Source organism: Aythya fuligula, chromosome 1, assembly GCF_009819795.1.
Source record: "Aythya fuligula isolate bAytFul2 chromosome 1, bAytFul2.pri, whole genome shotgun sequence".
Taxonomy (NCBI): Eukaryota; Metazoa; Chordata; class Aves; order Anseriformes; family Anatidae; genus Aythya; species Aythya fuligula.
The window spans coordinates 65315678-65333360 of NC_045559.1; the positions used below are offsets into that span (position 1 = coordinate 65315678).

The 17683-nt window shown below is 41.2% G+C and overlaps 1 protein-coding gene across 1 annotated transcript in view; it reads left to right on the top strand.

Moving 5' to 3' along the window:
* CACNA1C (calcium voltage-gated channel subunit alpha1 C) overlaps positions 1 to 17683 on the top strand; it is a 432625-nt gene that overhangs the window by 356076 nt on the left and 58866 nt on the right. Inside the window, 7 exon segments of the mRNA XM_032187967.1 lie at positions 544 to 631; positions 1074 to 1181; positions 1867 to 1919; positions 2027 to 2173; positions 2950 to 3151; positions 3610 to 3768; positions 7248 to 7358. Coding sequence (XP_032043858.1) covers positions 544 to 631; positions 1074 to 1181; positions 1867 to 1919; positions 2027 to 2173; positions 2950 to 3151; positions 3610 to 3768; positions 7248 to 7358 — 868 coding nt within the window.

The window sequence follows — 17683 nt, forward strand, 5'->3', positions numbered from 1 at the left end:
GCTTCTGTCACTCCATTTTGTATTAGTTGATTTGCTAATTTGCTTAATAAGTTATAGGACCTACCTGGACAGTATACCTGTAATGACTGAGTCACCCAGACTGTCCATTCTTCTGTGAATATTTCAGCAGAGAACTTCTATGAGCCCTATCTGAAAATATCTTGTGATGCCTACATATTGGCACAATTTCCATTAGAAAGCTACAGAATATTTGGCAACTTGCCTTGCTTATAAGAATAAATAAATACAAATCCCTGCCCATGTTGCATTCCCTTCAGTAATACAACAGAGACTGTCAAAGCCAAGAGAACATATACTGGTGCTGCACAGATCAGGAAACAAGACCTACTAAGATAGCACCAGGGAGTGATTTCCTTATTCCTGAGGTGCCAGAGCAAGTAGAAATTAATTTACTCTCTAGTTATGGTAAGCATCCTAAGGTTATGTAGGACTTCAGATGAGAAAGTGGGTGAAATCCATCTCTGCTTGCAGCACACCCCCTATATTTCTGTCTGTCTCAAGCTTTATAATACTTTCTTCCAGGTCCAGTGCCATCAATGTGGTGAAGATCCTGCGTGTTCTGCGAGTACTTAGACCACTGAGGGCCATCAACAGAGCCAAAGGGCTAAAGGTTAGAAGAGTCTCAATGTATTCCGTAAAGTATATATCTGAGTTATTTCAGGTTGCAAGGACTTTTGTGACAGTTCAAGTAGTGTTCAAGCCTCATCACAAAAATTAAATGATGTCATTTTCTAGGGTTTTTTATGGGTTCGCAAGCCTTGCAGTATTAGTTAAATCCTTCCTGTGGGCCTTGTGGGTGCCCAATTATGTAAGGCTCTGCTACTGGACCATTCAGAGAGCTAAGCTCTGGAATTTTCCTACCACTCTCTGCCTGCTTCCAAGAGTACGAGGATGAAAGTAACAAGCTGATTTTTTCTCCCCTTTCCTGACACTTAACGGGTAATAGTTGAATTAAATATTTGTATTTGTCATTGTAGCCTTGGGCTTCACTCCTAGCCAGAGCAGCTCAGGACAGTCCTGCAAGTTATTTTTGTTCCTATCTTCCATTGCAGCATGTGGTCCAGTGTGTGTTTGTTGCCATCCGAACCATCGGAAACATTGTGATTGTCACAACTTTGCTGCAGTTCATGTTTGCCTGCATTGGAGTTCAGTTGTTCAAGGTAAAACCATTGGACCCGTTCATCCAACCATTACACTGAGCAGTTTTCTTGGGTGGGAAGAAAAATATCAGGAAAAACTCTGAGGAGGGGAGATGAAATCTTCCATGTGAAAGACAGTGTGGGACACTATCATAGTTACCTGGGCTTCTGCTACCAGGCGTTTCCCAAAACTGGATCAGGTATTTTCAGAACTGCTGTGCTCCACCTGTAACTGTAAGAAATCACCAGTAACATGAGTAACACTATTTTCTAAATTGCTTGTGGCATGACAAGTGAAGGGGGCTGTTCTAAAGGATTGGTAATTGCAGGCTGTCTACCTTCCATTTTGTAGAAGATGGGGTATGCCAGCTAATTACTGGAGGTTACTCATTCACTTCCTTACATCTGCTTTTATTTCTGTGCCCTTCACCACCCTTTGGACAATTAGTGTTTGGCAGCGCTCGGGGTACATACACCTCAGGACACACACAGAAAAGCACTGTGCAAGCAGATGAAAGCTTGTGCTCTTGAACTACCTAGATGCAGGCAACTCTTGATAGAGTTTGTTCACATCTGCCTGCAACAGAGCATGTAAACATACCCATAGAAGTTACACAAGTAGTAAGTGCAGCCTTCAGTACATGATCTGCCTTAACTGTTGCACTGTCAAGAAAGGAAGCTTCATTCTTCTTTCTTCCTCTTCAAGGGCAAACTCTACAGCTGCACTGATAGCTCCAAGCAGACAGCAGCAGAGTGCAGGTGAGTCTGACCTTTCCCACTCGGCCCATTTCCCTGGCCACACGCTCTCAGGGCCTGGCACTAGAAGTGCAGTTCTGTCACTTTCTCTCTCTCCTCTCCACCCACAGAGGGTACTACATTACGTACAAGGATGGTGAGGTCAACCAGCCAATGATCCAGCCCCGGAGCTGGGAGAACAGCAAGTTTGACTTTGACAACGTCTTGACTGCCATGATGGCCCTCTTCACTGTCTCAACCTTTGAGGGCTGGCCAGAGTGAGTGCTTCTTGAGATGATGCAACACTAGTAATGTCCTCATTCATTTCAAAAGAGGAAACTCAGAGAACAGACTTTCCCATTCTAAGTATTCAAAAACTCTAAAGCATTGTATGTAGCAATAGCAGCAGTCATTGTAGTACTGGGTATGTACTAAATTCCTCAGGACCTGTAGGAATTGTGGTTCCTGTACTTGTAAGCAGTGTATAGCACTGTCTCTGGTTCTCAATAAATGATTGTCAGTAGCAGCAGTAATGACAATATTAATACAAATATTATGTACATAAAGGGATATAAAGCACCTGTCAGGCACTTACCAGTATTGCTATGTGCTGCAGGTTTCCCCATGGAGCCAGTGGTCCAATTTGAAATACAGCACTGCTAACTGTGCAATATGGGTAGACACAGGATATCTCACCAGGCTATCCTCTCTTTGTCACAGGGGCTGAGGACTCCCACAGTTCCACTCAGTCAGAGTGACATGGGCATGCAAGGTTATCATGGGGTTGCCCCTGAAATGGGTTACAAGGTGATGCCAACTGCAGTGTTAACAAATGTTAAAAGTGCTGAACAGGTTCAAACATATAAAGTCAATAAAAGCTGTGTTCTCTCTTTTGCAAGAGTTTATACTCAGATCAGTGCAAGTCAGTGCATCTGTGAGTGAGGTAATTTTGATACAATCTAAGAAAATCACAAAACTGAGTTCTATAACATCACCTATAAGGCCTCATGACAGCTGCAGATTTTCTCTGCATTGGGCTCCTGTTTGCTTTCAGGTTGCTGTATAGGTCCATTGATTCCCACATGGAGGATGTGGGACCCATCTATAATCACAGGGTTGAGATCTCCATCTTCTTTATTATCTACATCATCATCATTGCTTTCTTCATGATGAACATCTTCGTTGGTTTCGTCATCGTCACATTTCAGGAACAAGGAGAACAAGAATACAAGAACTGTGAGCTGGACAAGAACCAGGTAATTTACAATAACTTACTGCCACTAAGGATAGAAAATATGTTGAGAATAAGCATTTAAGAGAGAAATATAACCATAGAGGGACATGTGAAAGTGCCAACAAGATATAAGCTGGCTTCACTACCATCTTTAAGAAATCTGGCTTAAAAAGTAAAAATAAAAAATCTTGCTGTAAGATTTGTACAAAGGAAAGTATTTACTTTAAAATGTGTGCTGTGCCATTTGATTCACTGAGATTAGATGAAAGTGACAGCACTCTGTGGTTAAAGTAAATACATATGGATCTCTACAACAGGTAGAATATATGCATTCAGATTAGAAAGATTAGAAAATCTTCTTCCAGGCATTGTCATTTCAGAAAATAACTTGAAACACATTGTGTTTTTTTATATCTGGGAGTAGCTGATCAATCCCATATTGCATTTTTGATTTTTAAACTTACCCTGCCTCTTTCACAGCGCCAGTGTGTAGAATACGCTCTGAAGGCCCGGCCTCTGCGGAGATACATCCCTAAAAACCAGTATCAGTACAAAGTTTGGTATGTGGTCAACTCCACCTATTTTGAATACCTGATGTTCGTTTTGATCCTGCTGAACACCATCTGCCTGGCCATGCAAGTAAGTAAGCAAGCAGAAAACCTCACAGGTGGTGAATTATTAGACCTTGTTTGGGGAAATGTAGAAATAACAGAGGCTGAAACTTAATTTCACCTTCACACCATATGTTGAGGGAGAGGAACATGATAAAAGGCATTGTACTGTGTTCACTCATGATGATATTTAGTTAGAATTAGGAACCTACCTCTCCTCTTTGTGCTAATATGTGATGCTTCCAACAATCCTGTTTATCTTGTTTTAAAACAAATTTTTAAAAAATTATATCACTTGTCAATTCAGTGGCCTCCGTAGTAACACGCGACTTCTCAATTCTGACTTGTCTCCTATGAAATGCAAGAATAAGCCTTGAACTGTCACTCATCTAACATCTAAATTTCAAGTTTTAGCCTTTTCTATGTTAAAAACTAGGGAGCAAATAAGCTGGCAAACAAGGCAATCAAGTAAAGTGGGAATTGAGGGTCCCTATTATCTCCGTTGTTCTACATTAAGAATCATATAAATTTGTTGAGAAAGAACCTCTAGAAGCTGTATTTTCTACTCCATCACCACAAAGTAGGATCAACTCCACCTAAAGTATTTCTTGATAGTTGTTTGCCTAACTTGCTTCACTAGTGATGCTACTGATTGCTCTACTACCCACTACACTGCATTCATTATCCTTAATGTGTGAGGGTTTTCCAAACATCTAGTGGGAATTCACCAAAGAAAAATCTGCAGCTGGATCTACAAGAATAGCAAATAAAGGTAGTAGATTAACATGTGCAGGTGGAAGAGCAATAAAGGGCAATAAGACATAACCTTTACTAAGTGGTCAGTTAACAAAAAGGAAGTTCTATGTTCTTTTCAGACAGGGAATGAACCTGTGTAGACACAAACAGTTCTGTACATTTCATAGAATCATAGAATCATAGAATATCCTGAGTTGGAAGGGACCCTTAAGGATCATCAAGTCCAACTCTTGACACCGCACAGGTCTACCCAAAAGTTCAGACCATGTGCCTAAGTGCACAGTCCAATCTCTTCTTAAATTCAGACAGGCTCGGTGCAGTGACCACTTCCCTGGGGAGCCTGTTCCAGTGTGCAACCACCCTCTCTGTGAAGAACCCCCTCCTGATGTCAAGCCTAAATTTCCCCTGCCTCAGCTTAACCCCGTTCCCGCGGGTCCTGTCACTGGCGTTAATGGAGAAAAGGTCTCCTGCCTCTTGACACCCCCTTACGAGGAAGTTGTAGACTGTGATGAGGTCTCCCCTCAGCCTCCTCTTCTCCAGGCTGAACAGGCCCAGTGACCTCAGCCGTTCTTCGTACGTCTTCCCCTCCAGGCCTTTCACCATCTTCGTAGCCCTCCTCTGGACACTTTCCAACAGTTTCATGTCCTTTTTATACTGTGGTGCCCAGAACTGCACACAGTACTCGAGGTGAGGCCGCACCAGCGCAGAGTAGAGCGGGACATCACCTCCCTTGACCTACTAGCGATGCCATGCTTGATGCACCCCAGGACACGGTTGGCCCTCCTGGCTGCCAGGGCACACTGCTGGTTCATATTCAACTTGCTGTCTACAACGACCCCCAGATCCCTCTCTTCTAGGCTGCTCTCCAGCGTCTCATCGCCCAGTCTGTACGTGCAGCCAGGGTTTCCCCGTCCCAGGTGCAGGACCCGGCACTTGCTCTTATTGAACTTCATGCAGTTGGTGATCGCCCAGCTCTCCAACCTATCCAGATCCCTCTGCAAGGCCTTTCCACCCTCATTCGAGTCCGCAACTCCTCCAAGTTTGGTGTCATCAGCAAAATTGCTCAAAATACCTTCTATTCCTACATCCAGATCGTTTACAAAAATATTGGAAAGTACCGGCCCTAAAATGGAGCCTTGAGGGACCCCACTGGTGACCGCCCGCCAGCCTGACGCAGCCCCATTTACCATAACCCTTTGGGCCCTGCCCGTTAGCCAATTGCTCACCCATCGTATGATGTTTTTATTTAGCTGTATGGTGGACATTTTGTCCAGTAGGATCCTATGGGAAACCGTGTCAAAAGCCTTGCTGAAGTCCAAAAAAAATCACATCAGCTGGTTTCCCTTGGTCCACCATACGGGTGATCTTATCATAAAAGGAAATCAGGTTAGTTAGGCAGGACCTACCCTTCACAAACCCATGCTGGCTGGGACCAATGACTGCTTTGTCCCCCAGGTTTACCCAAGCCTGTCCTTTTCTGGCTTGTTCCTTCCACTCTGCCTTTGCCCTTGGTCTCTATCGCCTTCCTTTTTGTTTTGAGTCAGTCCCACTCTTCTCTCAGCTGAAGCATCTACTGCTATACTGTCATGAAGCAGCAGAGGGGAGCTGTTTTCACTTGGGAGCTTTGGAGCATGCTCAGCTGCTGTGACATTGGGGCATGCACAGGGCAGATAGATCTAGAAGCTGGTGAGATGTTTGTGAGCCCACAGGCAGGACAGCATCTTCAGAGATTCTAAGTCTATATCCATCCCGAGAAAAGCACAGTTTTTGAAAAACTTACACTTTGGTTCAAACTTAGAAAAGCCACATTCGATTAGAATTCCAAGTTTTTAACCAAAGACCTGCAGGTACTGAAGTCTTTCAAGGAAAATGTCACGAGCAACTTTGAAAATTCCTCAATAAATCCTAGCCTGTCCTTCATGTATCTGAATTGTTTTAACTAAATCTCCTTTAAATAAACCACCCTGATCCAATGCAGAATGGGAAAATTCAGTCCAGGTGGTTAAAAATGTCAAAATTAAGCAACTACAAACAAGGTATTGTAATATGAACTGAAAAACAACTTTGAAATAAGGTAATGGGTCCCAAGTATAAAGACTTTGAAATAAGGATATGAAAAATGAGGTGGCAAAATCTGCAGAAGATATTATTTGAATTAACAGATGCCAGAGCGTAACTTCATAAGATATTAATAAAGTTAAGTGAATGGTAGCATGATTGCAAATTTAATTCAGAGTTGGCAAACGCGAGATAATGCATATTAGAAAGATACGATTTGAGCTGTTCATGTACTTTGCAAAATCCTGAATCAAGTGCAATTATTCAGGGAATGTCCTGATATCATTATGAACAGCTCAGTGAAACCCCCTGTTCACCGCACAGTAGCAATCAAACAAAAAAAAGTAACCCAGGTGTTAGGGAAGGGTAATATAACAAACACAATTTGAAAGTGTCTTGTACCATTATGTAGATTTATAACCCTCAACTGGAACGATAAGTATGATTTTGGTAGCTCCCAATCAAAAAGATTTTTTTAAAAAGAGATGAGATCCAGAGTCAGATTGTAAAAATGGCTAGAGGTATAGAAATGCTTATGTTTGAAGGGAGATGGGAATTCTAAATTGAAAAAATGGAGCATGCTGGGGTTTATGTTAGATAACCTTGATGTAGAGGGAGATTAGCAGTAGTCCTGTGGAAAACCAACTAGCTGGCATGTCCATTCCTCACTGCTCTCGGGACACTGTTTTTCAGCACTACGGTCAGAGCTGCATGTTCAAGGAAGCCATGAACATCCTCAACATGCTTTTCACTGGCCTCTTCACTGTCGAGATGGTCCTGAAATTAATCGCCTTCAAACCTAAGGTAGGTGCTTTAGGTGTAGAGTTTCCCAGCCTCTGTGTGTGTGTGCATGTGTGCGGGGCAGCTGTGAGGAGAAGGAGGAGGTGAAACTCTCTGATCTATCACCCCACCGATAAATGAGCTGGACAGTTGCTCTCTGGATTGGAGTCTCGTGTGTATTTAATAACATTTTCACTGGAGAGTAGACATGCTAAATAAATAAATAAATACAGAAAAACAGCGACACCTGCTACTAGAGAAGGTTCCTAGTTCTCTGTTTTCCTTAAGTTATAATAGTGACACTATGTTAAGGCTATAACATGTTTTCCATGCTGAACATTATTCTGATGTTCTCTCTGACTTTCTTAAAATGAAATAGAAATATCATCCTATGATTAGTCTCCTGGCCTAAGTGATGCTAATAAAGCATGACTCATTTTGGGTTATGAGCCTTTGAAAAAAAAATGTTTCTTCTGGGAGGACTATGGCTTAATGCTAGTTTGAATTACTTTAGTTTTGAATTCAATACTTCATTGATAATACTCAGCACCCTAGAAGGTCCTGTCTGAAAGTATTGTCCTGTCCATTGGGCCATGGCGTTCTGTATCTTGAAGGATACCTTGAAATGTTAAGATTGGCAAATACTGTCTGAAACATCAGTTGTGACTAAGATGTCTTTCTCATTAAACATGTAGAGGTTCACTGAAGTTAAGAGCTCCCAGCTCTAAACTAATATTTTTTTCATCCTCAACTCAGAAACATTGCTCTGCCATTCCACTGAACTCAGTCTTTCTCTTGTTATTTCTGTGTTGACTTTACTGCTACCTGGCCTCTCACCTTCTTCCACAGCATCTAGGAATTCTTCTAGTAGAGTCACAATTTTGTATTTTTTCCTGAACCCAGTATCACTGTCCTTTCTGAAATGTAGTTCTCTTGAAGGTTGGAAACATCTCATGCTGTCCTTGTGAAGGACTGACGTTTTTGTGAGATCTCAAACACTACATTGGGAAATTTAGACGTATCATCATCTGTTTCAGACGGGATTTCAATATTCAGGAGGGATCTACTTTTCACTTTTGACATTTTGCGTGGTCTATTAGTGAGCAAATCTTCTGGCAGAGAAAAATATTATCTGCACATTGTATACCCACAATTGTATCTCACAGGCTTTGCAATTCTCTTTTGATTTCATGGTTCTACTTTACAAGAGATTCTTAACCTTAAGAAAGATGAGTTTCTCTGGCAGAATTTATTTTGACCATTTAGGGATGGAGTCCAACCACTTCAAATATTGAGCTCTGTACATATGCAGGAAAAGCTTTACCTGACATTGTTGCCTCTAGCAGTAAGGAGCTGGACTTGATGATATAGGAGGTCCCCTCTACTTCCCTCGCCTTACTTTCCCATGTTCAATCTCCTTTTCAAGTTTTGCTGAACCACAAAGAGTTAAGCAAAATCAGCTGAGGACTGATGAGGGTGTATCCTCCAAATAGAAAAACACTGGAACAGATTGCCTAAAGAGATTGTGGAATCTCTATCATTTGAGGTTTTAAGATTAAGTTAGCCGAACTTTTCCTTAGAATCAGTTTAGGAATGTATAATCTGCCTTGGGACAGGGGGATGGACTAGATTATGTCACAAAATTCCTCTCAGCCCTATTTTCCATGATTTTGTAATTTCCAATTTATATCTCCAGCTACTACAGTATAGTAAATGTGAGTATATAAAAGAAGTTTTCCTTGTGACCAGAATAGTGGATTATTAATAAAGTCTTCTCAACTAAGTGTGAGACACCAAGCTCAGATTGGGCCCTGCCCATCCTGAAAGAACAGACACATAAAATAATAAATCTGTTTAAAACCACAGTCTGGACTGTATGCCAAAAGTAGTTCAAATCTATTTAATTAAACTGTCTTAAATTGATAGCTTAATTAAATACCTTTGGGAAAATAAACATTTTTTTTTTTAAATGGGCCCACAGGTTTTACAGGGAAGAAAAACAGGAATGAGCTTGTGAAAACAACTAGTACAGCAAAAAGTAGTGTCACCAGTATTGTATTCACACTGGATTGTGTTGAGTACCAGTGCTTTGTGTAACTTGCCATTCAGTACAAGGATTTGGCCTGCAGCCTTCATTCCCTGCTCCTTATTGGCCAAACCTGCTCTCCAAAGGAAACCACCTGTCTCAGAAAACTATTTGGACCAATGTGGACCAACACTGGGGTGCACAGTGTGCTCATATTTAGGCTTCCCCTTTTGGACTGAACTCGAACCTGCCTAGAATATGTTCTGATATGGGAATCTCTCAGCATGGAGAAAATTGTTAGCACAGCCCTCTGCTTGGCCTAATCCTGTGTCCTCCTATCACACAAGATATAAAATAACCTACCTATATTTGCAGATGGAGGTTGTCCCTAGGAATAATGGCTGAAAACGTCCAGAAAGATTTCACTGTGTCACCTGGGTGAACATCACTTTGGCAGTCACCATCCCCTACCCTCTAACCAACCAAGTTCACCAAACAAAGAAACGAGATGCAAAATGGTATTTTAGTGTTTCCCAGGTACCAAACGGCAATTTCAGAATGCTGAATGCAGAAATGCAGAATTGTCTGCTATTTCCAGAGCAGTAAAACACAAACCAGACTTTAAGCTCTTTTATTCAATTTGATTTTGTGCTCCAACATCACTTTTTTTCTGTCTGAAGAGTACCTAAAGTGAAGAAGCTGTAAGCTTGTTGTCAGTAAAACTGACAAGAAAGCAGGAAACTTAGGTAGCTGAAGGTGTTGTGTTCTTGCCTTAGTGACAATACCCAGGAGAAACTGGCAGAACAGAACTGAGCACAGAACTGAAGGTGGTGAACTCCACTCTATTTTCTATGATTTTGCAGTGCTTAGCCCAGCAGAGGATGCAGCAGCTAACCCTCCACCACAGCAAGTAGCACACTAACTGACTTGTAACTCTGAAGCAGCTGCCACAGAGCTTTTCTTTGCACAGTCACTTCCTAAAGGCACCTTGGAATGAATGGTCTGCAGCAACAATACGGGATCACATTTTTTTCCATCTGTGCAAATTAGAACAAGCTGCTGTTTATTCATACCTTTGCCACAAAGAATTGCTAAGGGAACTGGGAAAGATCTCTGGGATGCTAAGAGCTGCTACCACCATAGCTCCTTACAGAAGTCACCATGGGGACTTGCCTCATGGAGGGAAGTTCCCAATATGCAGAATTCCTGCTGCAGGCAGTGGTGTGGTGTTCAGTATTATATAAAGTAATAGCAGTTTATTGCCACTACAATACTACTTACTGCTTGTGTACTAATGGAAGAGTTGGCAGTCTCTGAGTGCACAGATTTTTTAATGCACACAGTTTTTCTTTCTTTGCTCATATTCTGTGAAGAGATGTGTCCTGCTTATTTGCTGCTCCTGATAGTGAAGGTGAAAAAAAGTAAATATACAGTCAGATGCACAGACGTTAAGTAGGAGCACATATCTGCCTGACTGCAAAGATTCAATTGGGATAATCCAGCCCTGCAACTAGTCCTTATGGTAAGAGCAGAGATATACTTATTGAAAAGCCAGCTGTAGGAATAAGGAGCCACGTCTGAGACAGGGCTCATCTTCTAACACTTAGAGAAAATATGTGAAGGAGGTAGAAAGGCAAAGGTTCTCCTAACTAAACATACTGTTATTTTGGGGGTTGGTTGCTCTAGTCAGCTTTTTATTGGCCATCTTCTGTGAAGTGTTTTGGTTTGTTTAGTCTCCAGGGAGGCTGTAGAGAAGAGGGGTATGTTAGCTGTAGTAGCTATCTGTGGGTACAGGTAGCACATGCTGGGCAGGGGCAAGGCCAGCCTCTGAGAGCCCTTGTGTTTCTGTGTGATGCATTTTGTGGAGGAGAGGATCAGTTCTCCCAGGTTTCTTGCAAGATAAATATAAGCACAGTATAAGACAGCTCATCTGTGTCTGATGCAGTCTTGGCAGGAGGGTGTGCTAACAATGCGCAAGAGAGATTTGGGTTGATTAAGGCTGCTGATATAGAAAACATCTACTACATGCCCTCCATCTCCTTACAGAGTATTAATGTGCTGCTCTGAAGCAAAACTCCCAAATGGACCTGAGTGTTTGTCTTGGCTAAAGCGCATAAACTAATTCAAAAGTAGTTACTTCAAAGAGACAGTCTAGAAGTAATGCTGTTGAGCCAAGGCCTTTTGCTGCTTTGTTTTTCTAATTTTATAAATTCTCCAGCCCATCTGGTGAGCTGTTTTCCAGTTCCTGCATGGAGAAAGCTGCTGCTACTTCGTGCATTTTCCAAAGAAAACTACTGAAGGGAATGAGAGGTGCTCTGCTGTCTGGTGTGCTCACAGTTACCACTGTCCTAGCTTCTTAACAATGTCACCGCAAGGAGCGGTCTACAAAGGACCAGCTGCTCTACAAAATCTGCCTGGAATTTATCTTTTCAACTTACAAAAAATGACTTAAAATTCCTATTCATATGAAGCTGCACCATCTGTCAACATAAGTGCTAATATGGGGATGGATTCTCCTGCAGGAATTTCAGATCTTTCCAGCTCTCCGGAATGGGTTGTTTTACTGATGAAACGTATCTAATTTTATTTCGGGAAATATTTCATACGTCCTCCTATTAGCAAGGGCAGGACTAGTAATCTGAGAGTTTTGGATTTTCTACCACTGTCTCTGTCATCTCAAAGCATAGAAGATATACCAGTGGAACTACTCCCATGCATAAAGTAAAGCACACAGTCATATATTTTGTCAAATCCAGGTCTGTGTGTGGAAAGGGAATCTTGGGGATTTCCTCTGTGGAATTATGACTATCAGAGGGACTACAGATCACAAGTCTATTCCCTTTGCCAGACACTGTCAGCACCTTTCTTCCCTGGGTGTTTATGGATGTTACTTGTAAAGCAGCCTGTAACGACGCCATCTGTCCTTCCTCAGATAGTTAGCTCAGTCCTTCATTTATCACTGCTACTTTCCTCTGAATTCTTGCCATTCCTTAATGTCATTTTCCTGTAGCAGAGTTCAGAGTTCTGTGCACTGTTTCAAACAAGTTTCACATTCAGTACAAGGCACATAATCCAATGTGATCCCAGGAAGGGCTATGACCCTCTGAGTTGTGGAAGTCATGAATATCAGCCATGGTTATTTCTTAGTCTCTGCTTACTGATGGATCTACCTGTCCTTAGTGTTTCTTTCTCTCCTGATGTATTTGCCCTTCTTTATTCCTCTTTAAGCACCTCTCACTCAGCATTTATCATGCATTTGATGCACTGTTATCTCTTCTCAAACCTGCACAATGACTCATCTGTTTTTGTTCCCTTTTTACTACTCCATTTCTAGTACATTTATGCCTATAAACAGATCTCTGAGCAGTCTCTCCTGAAGTCACACTGGCTGCCTCATACTACTTACATTCTTCTTTCTCACTAAGATCATAATCAGTCATTCCTTGATCAGGATAGAGGCTCCAAGCAACTGAGATTTATATTCAATCTATTTACTGCACCACTGAAACAAGGTGGGTTAATTTTGGAAATCTAATGCTTTGTGTAGTTCTCCATTCTAGTACCTTCAGAAATACCCAAACAGCTTAGGATGCTGCCCCAGCACCATTCATCACAATGTTTTATTTCTCCAGCTTATGTGGAGAAAACAAAGACATTCTGCACTGATATAAAAATATCAGGAAACCTGGTTACAATTATGTGGACTTTTGCCCACTGCTGAAAGCACTGCAGTTCCATCCAGCAGACAAAGGAATCATGTTTGGTTAAAAATCACATGGTCTAGGATGAAGTATAGTGGTATAAATTAGTAGTGTAGGTTGTATAAATGTGTAGGTAGTATAAACACTCCTTCATTTTTGTTGGGTTATCCACAGGCTCAGAAGAAGCCATGCAGAGCCCACGGTGCAGATAGCTGCCTCCCTCTCATGGGCTTCAGATACTCGATTCTGGTTGTCAAAGGTCGCTTTGTAGATTTTGTCTGTTTATTTTGGCAGGTTCAAAACCTAAGCAATTGGTTTCTAATTGTTTCATCTCTTCGGCTTCAGTGTTACCCTTTCTGTTTCGGGCAGTCAGCATCTAGACATAGAGCATTTGCTGATTGATTCGTCTACTCAGCGCAACAGAAAGGGCAGTCTCTAACTCTGCTTCTGTTAGAGTATTAAATGGCAAAGGAAGGGGTAAGAAAGCTTATATATTTCATGATCTAGGGGTGGGAAAAATATACCTCATTCAACAAATAGGAAGAGTGAGCTCAGTTTGATGATGATGGTAAGAAGCAACATGGAGAGAACTAGGAATAGTCAGGTAATAATGTATGTGAACTGAAGGAAGTGAGAGAACTAACTCTACAGGAAGAACAATGTCTGGGAGAAAAGAAGAGGGAAACCAAATCTGGATGGGAAGAAAAGCCATACACAGATTATGGAAAGTGGGAAAGGACAGAATATTCCTTAAGGTAGAAAGAAACAGAAAGAAAGAGAAAAAAAAAAAAAAAAAAAAGAGGGAGAAAAATAAATGAAAACAAACAAACAAACAAACAAACAAAAAAGACTCAGACAGAGGAAGATATTAATAAAATGGAGAAATAAATGATTGGACAAAACAAATGGAAGGAAAAGAAGAACAGGAACAAGGATGAAAGGAAAAGTGGACATGGAAAGAGGTTTTTTAAAAAAATGAAAAAGAGAATTAAAATCCATAGCTTTTAAGCTAATGAACATCTTTTTGTGTTTCAACATTTTATTGAAGTTTTCTGGCAGACATCCCAGGTCTCCATGTTCAAACACATCAGTATCTCAACCACAGAACCTTCCTGCATACTGTTTCATCAAAATAATTTGCAATAAAAATCAGGTGCAGTGTATTTCCCCGCTTCTCTGGAATAGTCTCAGCTCTGTTGCAAAAACTTAACAACAGCATGATTCCCCATAAATGTTTTTCTTTTTTACCCCACTTTTTTTTTTCTGGGTGAGGTCTAAATACATTTAATATTCCTCTGCATCTTTTATATAGCCAGTAGCCCAGCTGGAATTACTGCCAGCTGCTTCAACAAACCCTGCAGCTAGATGACCAGAAGTCCCTGGCATTTCTGAAATGCATGTCCAGACACTGCACAGTATGTATGCAGTTAGTGTGGGCTCCCAAAGAACTGCTCATTCAGGCCCAAGATTTTCAGAAATACACTAGAAAAGGGAAAAATCTTAATTCCTCATTACTTAGATGTCTGCTTTCTCTTTATTGTGATTACTTGTCTGCCAGGAGTTTCATGCATCTTGCATGGCATATATGTCATGTGAAGAGCAGACCATATAGCCTTTTGTTTCTGTAGGTTTGGGAGGAAAAATGAGCCTCTTTTCCAAGTGATACTGAAAATACATGTACTGTATGTCAGAGCAGCATGTTTGGGTGACTTTGATGTAAAGTCAAGAAATAATCATAATAATGATTGTGGACGTAGATGATAAAGTTATCTCAATCCTTTATACACATTTGTGGGTTGGAACAGGGGGTCATCAGGTAGACTTGCTTTTTGATTCTGCTTGCTTGATGGAATTTCTATCTGCATTTTGTCCAAAAGAAAGAAAAGAGAGACTAAGAAAGGAAGTGGGTCTTTTGCAGCACAGTCTGTGCCACTGCCCTCTTGAAGCAGCCTGGCTTTGAGACTATTGCAGAAGGTGGAAGGGCATCCCACTAGCCCACGGCCACAACACTGCTGTTATTCCAGGCCTTAAACTGAAACCACTCAGGAGTCTGTTATGGAGACATCTGACACAGAAGTGACAATGAAAAGAAAAAGGAACCACATCCAGGTGTGTTACTGTGCCGACCCATTAAGTTAAACAGTGTACCTGATGTAACTGTAGAGCCTTAAACAACAAATTCTCCAGTTTAGTGCAGAAAAAGAAATTTGCATCAGAACACTCAGGGATTAGGTTGTTTTAGTAACAATTTCCACAAATGAGGAGTCAGTAAGCAAATAACTGTGAAAGTACAGCAAATCCTCATTGATACTTCCAGATTTCACTGAGTCCCTCACCAGTTCCTGAGTGTGTGTGGGAGGGGAAGTCTGGCCATTCCCAACACTTCAAAGAAAAGGAAAGTAGTGCCAGACTAAAGTTTTTCTATTGTGCATATGCTTATATTCTGAGATGGCATAGGCGTGACTCCACCTAAACAAGTCATGCAGTGTGAAAACAGTTGGTAGGTGAATGTAACAGAAGAAACTAGACTGATGATGAGAAGTGGAATTTTGCAGTAAATCCTAGCTCATACCTCTTCTGGAATCTGGGTCAGGAAGCATCAAAGTCTTTCTTCTAAAGGCTGGTTGGCATCCTGAATGAAGTATGCTGGTCTCTCCAATTTCCTCCTGGAAAACCTACATCACAGAAGGGCTACATCCCAGTTGGCTTCTTTGTTGTCACTCCCAAAGAAGAGGCCAAGAATGAAATAAGTGTACAGAACAAATTTCTCTCTTTGTGCAAAAAAGTGGTCCTTTCACATAATGGTAGAAACAATTGATGAGGGGCAAAAAGGCTATTTGATCTGCTCCTTCCCATGTTGCATTGTTTAACTGCAGGATGTTCTCTTTTTGGAGGAAGAAGCCAACAATTCTCTGCACACAAATAGATCCTTTAAATATTGTTTTATAGGATGTGTGACATTTCTAACACTCATCAGCTAGAGCTGTGTGATCCTCCAGCTTTCTGGAGGATCAGTGGAGAATTCAGCAGGCAGAAAAAAATGTTAAAGAAACCTCGTAAGAGCTTCAATGAGAGAGGACCATTTCCTTCACAGCAAATGTACCCAGAGAATTTGCATATTACTGCAACATTGTGACAGATTTATTTTCAGTCTGGCACTTGAGGGTTTTAATGTCATTATAAATGATCAAAAATAATGATATGACTGCACAATGCAACAGTGTGGGAAGTGCTGTATTAGCTATTACACTTAATTATTTAATATAGAAAATTATTCACACAGTGTTAAAAGCCCAGTGGGATGGTGCACTGGGGTCTCATTCACAACAGCACAGACAGTGTCTGCAGCAGCATGTAAGGGAACAGATCCAGGGAAAAGCAACTTGCTCTCACTCACAGAAGAAAAATCCCAACCTTCTGTCACTTCATGTAAGGTTATTTTAAGGGGTCAAATATTCTCATGGATGTGAATCTTCTTTTCATGTAAGAATGGTACCAGATAACAGACTGCGGTGCAGCCCCTGTTAAGAACTGTTCATTGGTTTAGGAAACGACATTTCCACTGCTGAGTGGTCACTGGAATGAAGTCAAAGAGAGATGACTTCTCTTCTCTGCCATCCATCTGGCGTTTTTAGGATTTTGGAGACTTTAGTTTTCTATATTCCTGCTTCCCCGAGTGTAAATGAGAGTAACCACACTCTTTCTGAAAGTTGCAATTGATGGACTACATGAAAGTAGGCGTTGTTTTGCTAACTGCTCTAATCCATATAAAATCAGGCCTTTCTGAAAATGGAGATAACTTACCCTCCATTAAATTTACCTTAAAAAAAAAAAAAATAGATGGATACCAGACATATCTACTAGCCTGTTTCTGGGAGGCCATGCCTTTCTTCCAGTGAGTACCCACTAACCATGCAGCAACCATGGCAGAGTGGTCCTAGCCCTTTCCCATGGTGCATACAGAAACAAGAGAAACTAAGTCCAGCCCTCTATTTGGAATGCCTCTTCAGACATTTCCTGACACTGTCTCATCTTCCCACACAGTAAGTGGCTCTTCAGACTGAAAGATTGAAAGATTATGTTCTTACAGGTTTTGTTTTACTTCTTTTGAATCATTCTTCCCTAAACTGGGATGTCAGTCCTAATTTAGAAGACAGACTGTCTTAGGTAGCAAAGCCTAGCCTTTTGCTCTTTTCATGACACTTTTTCGTGTTGGTGGTTTGGCTTATTGCCTTCATAATTTATTTTTTCATTCTCATTGAGACCTACTTTTTATAGACTTTGCAAAGTCTTTGAGTATTTACAACTCTTTCCTAATGGAATTTGACAGCCACATTTTCACAGAATCCATTTTGTGATAAATGATCTGTTCAGATATAGCAAGCCATCACATTCACTTTTCAGTCTTTCCAGTAAGACTGGTATTGATTTCATTTCCTTTTGCTGAGAGCAAGTCTGGTTTTGATTGTGGGACAATGATTGCTAAACGATTGGTGTAATTATTCCTCCTAAGGAAAAGGGCCCAACTCCTCATAGGGTATCACTGTGCTACAACAAACCTGTAGGAAAGCTAAGAAAGTTTATTTCCCTTTTTCTAGGTGGCCAGCAGCATTGATGAGAGT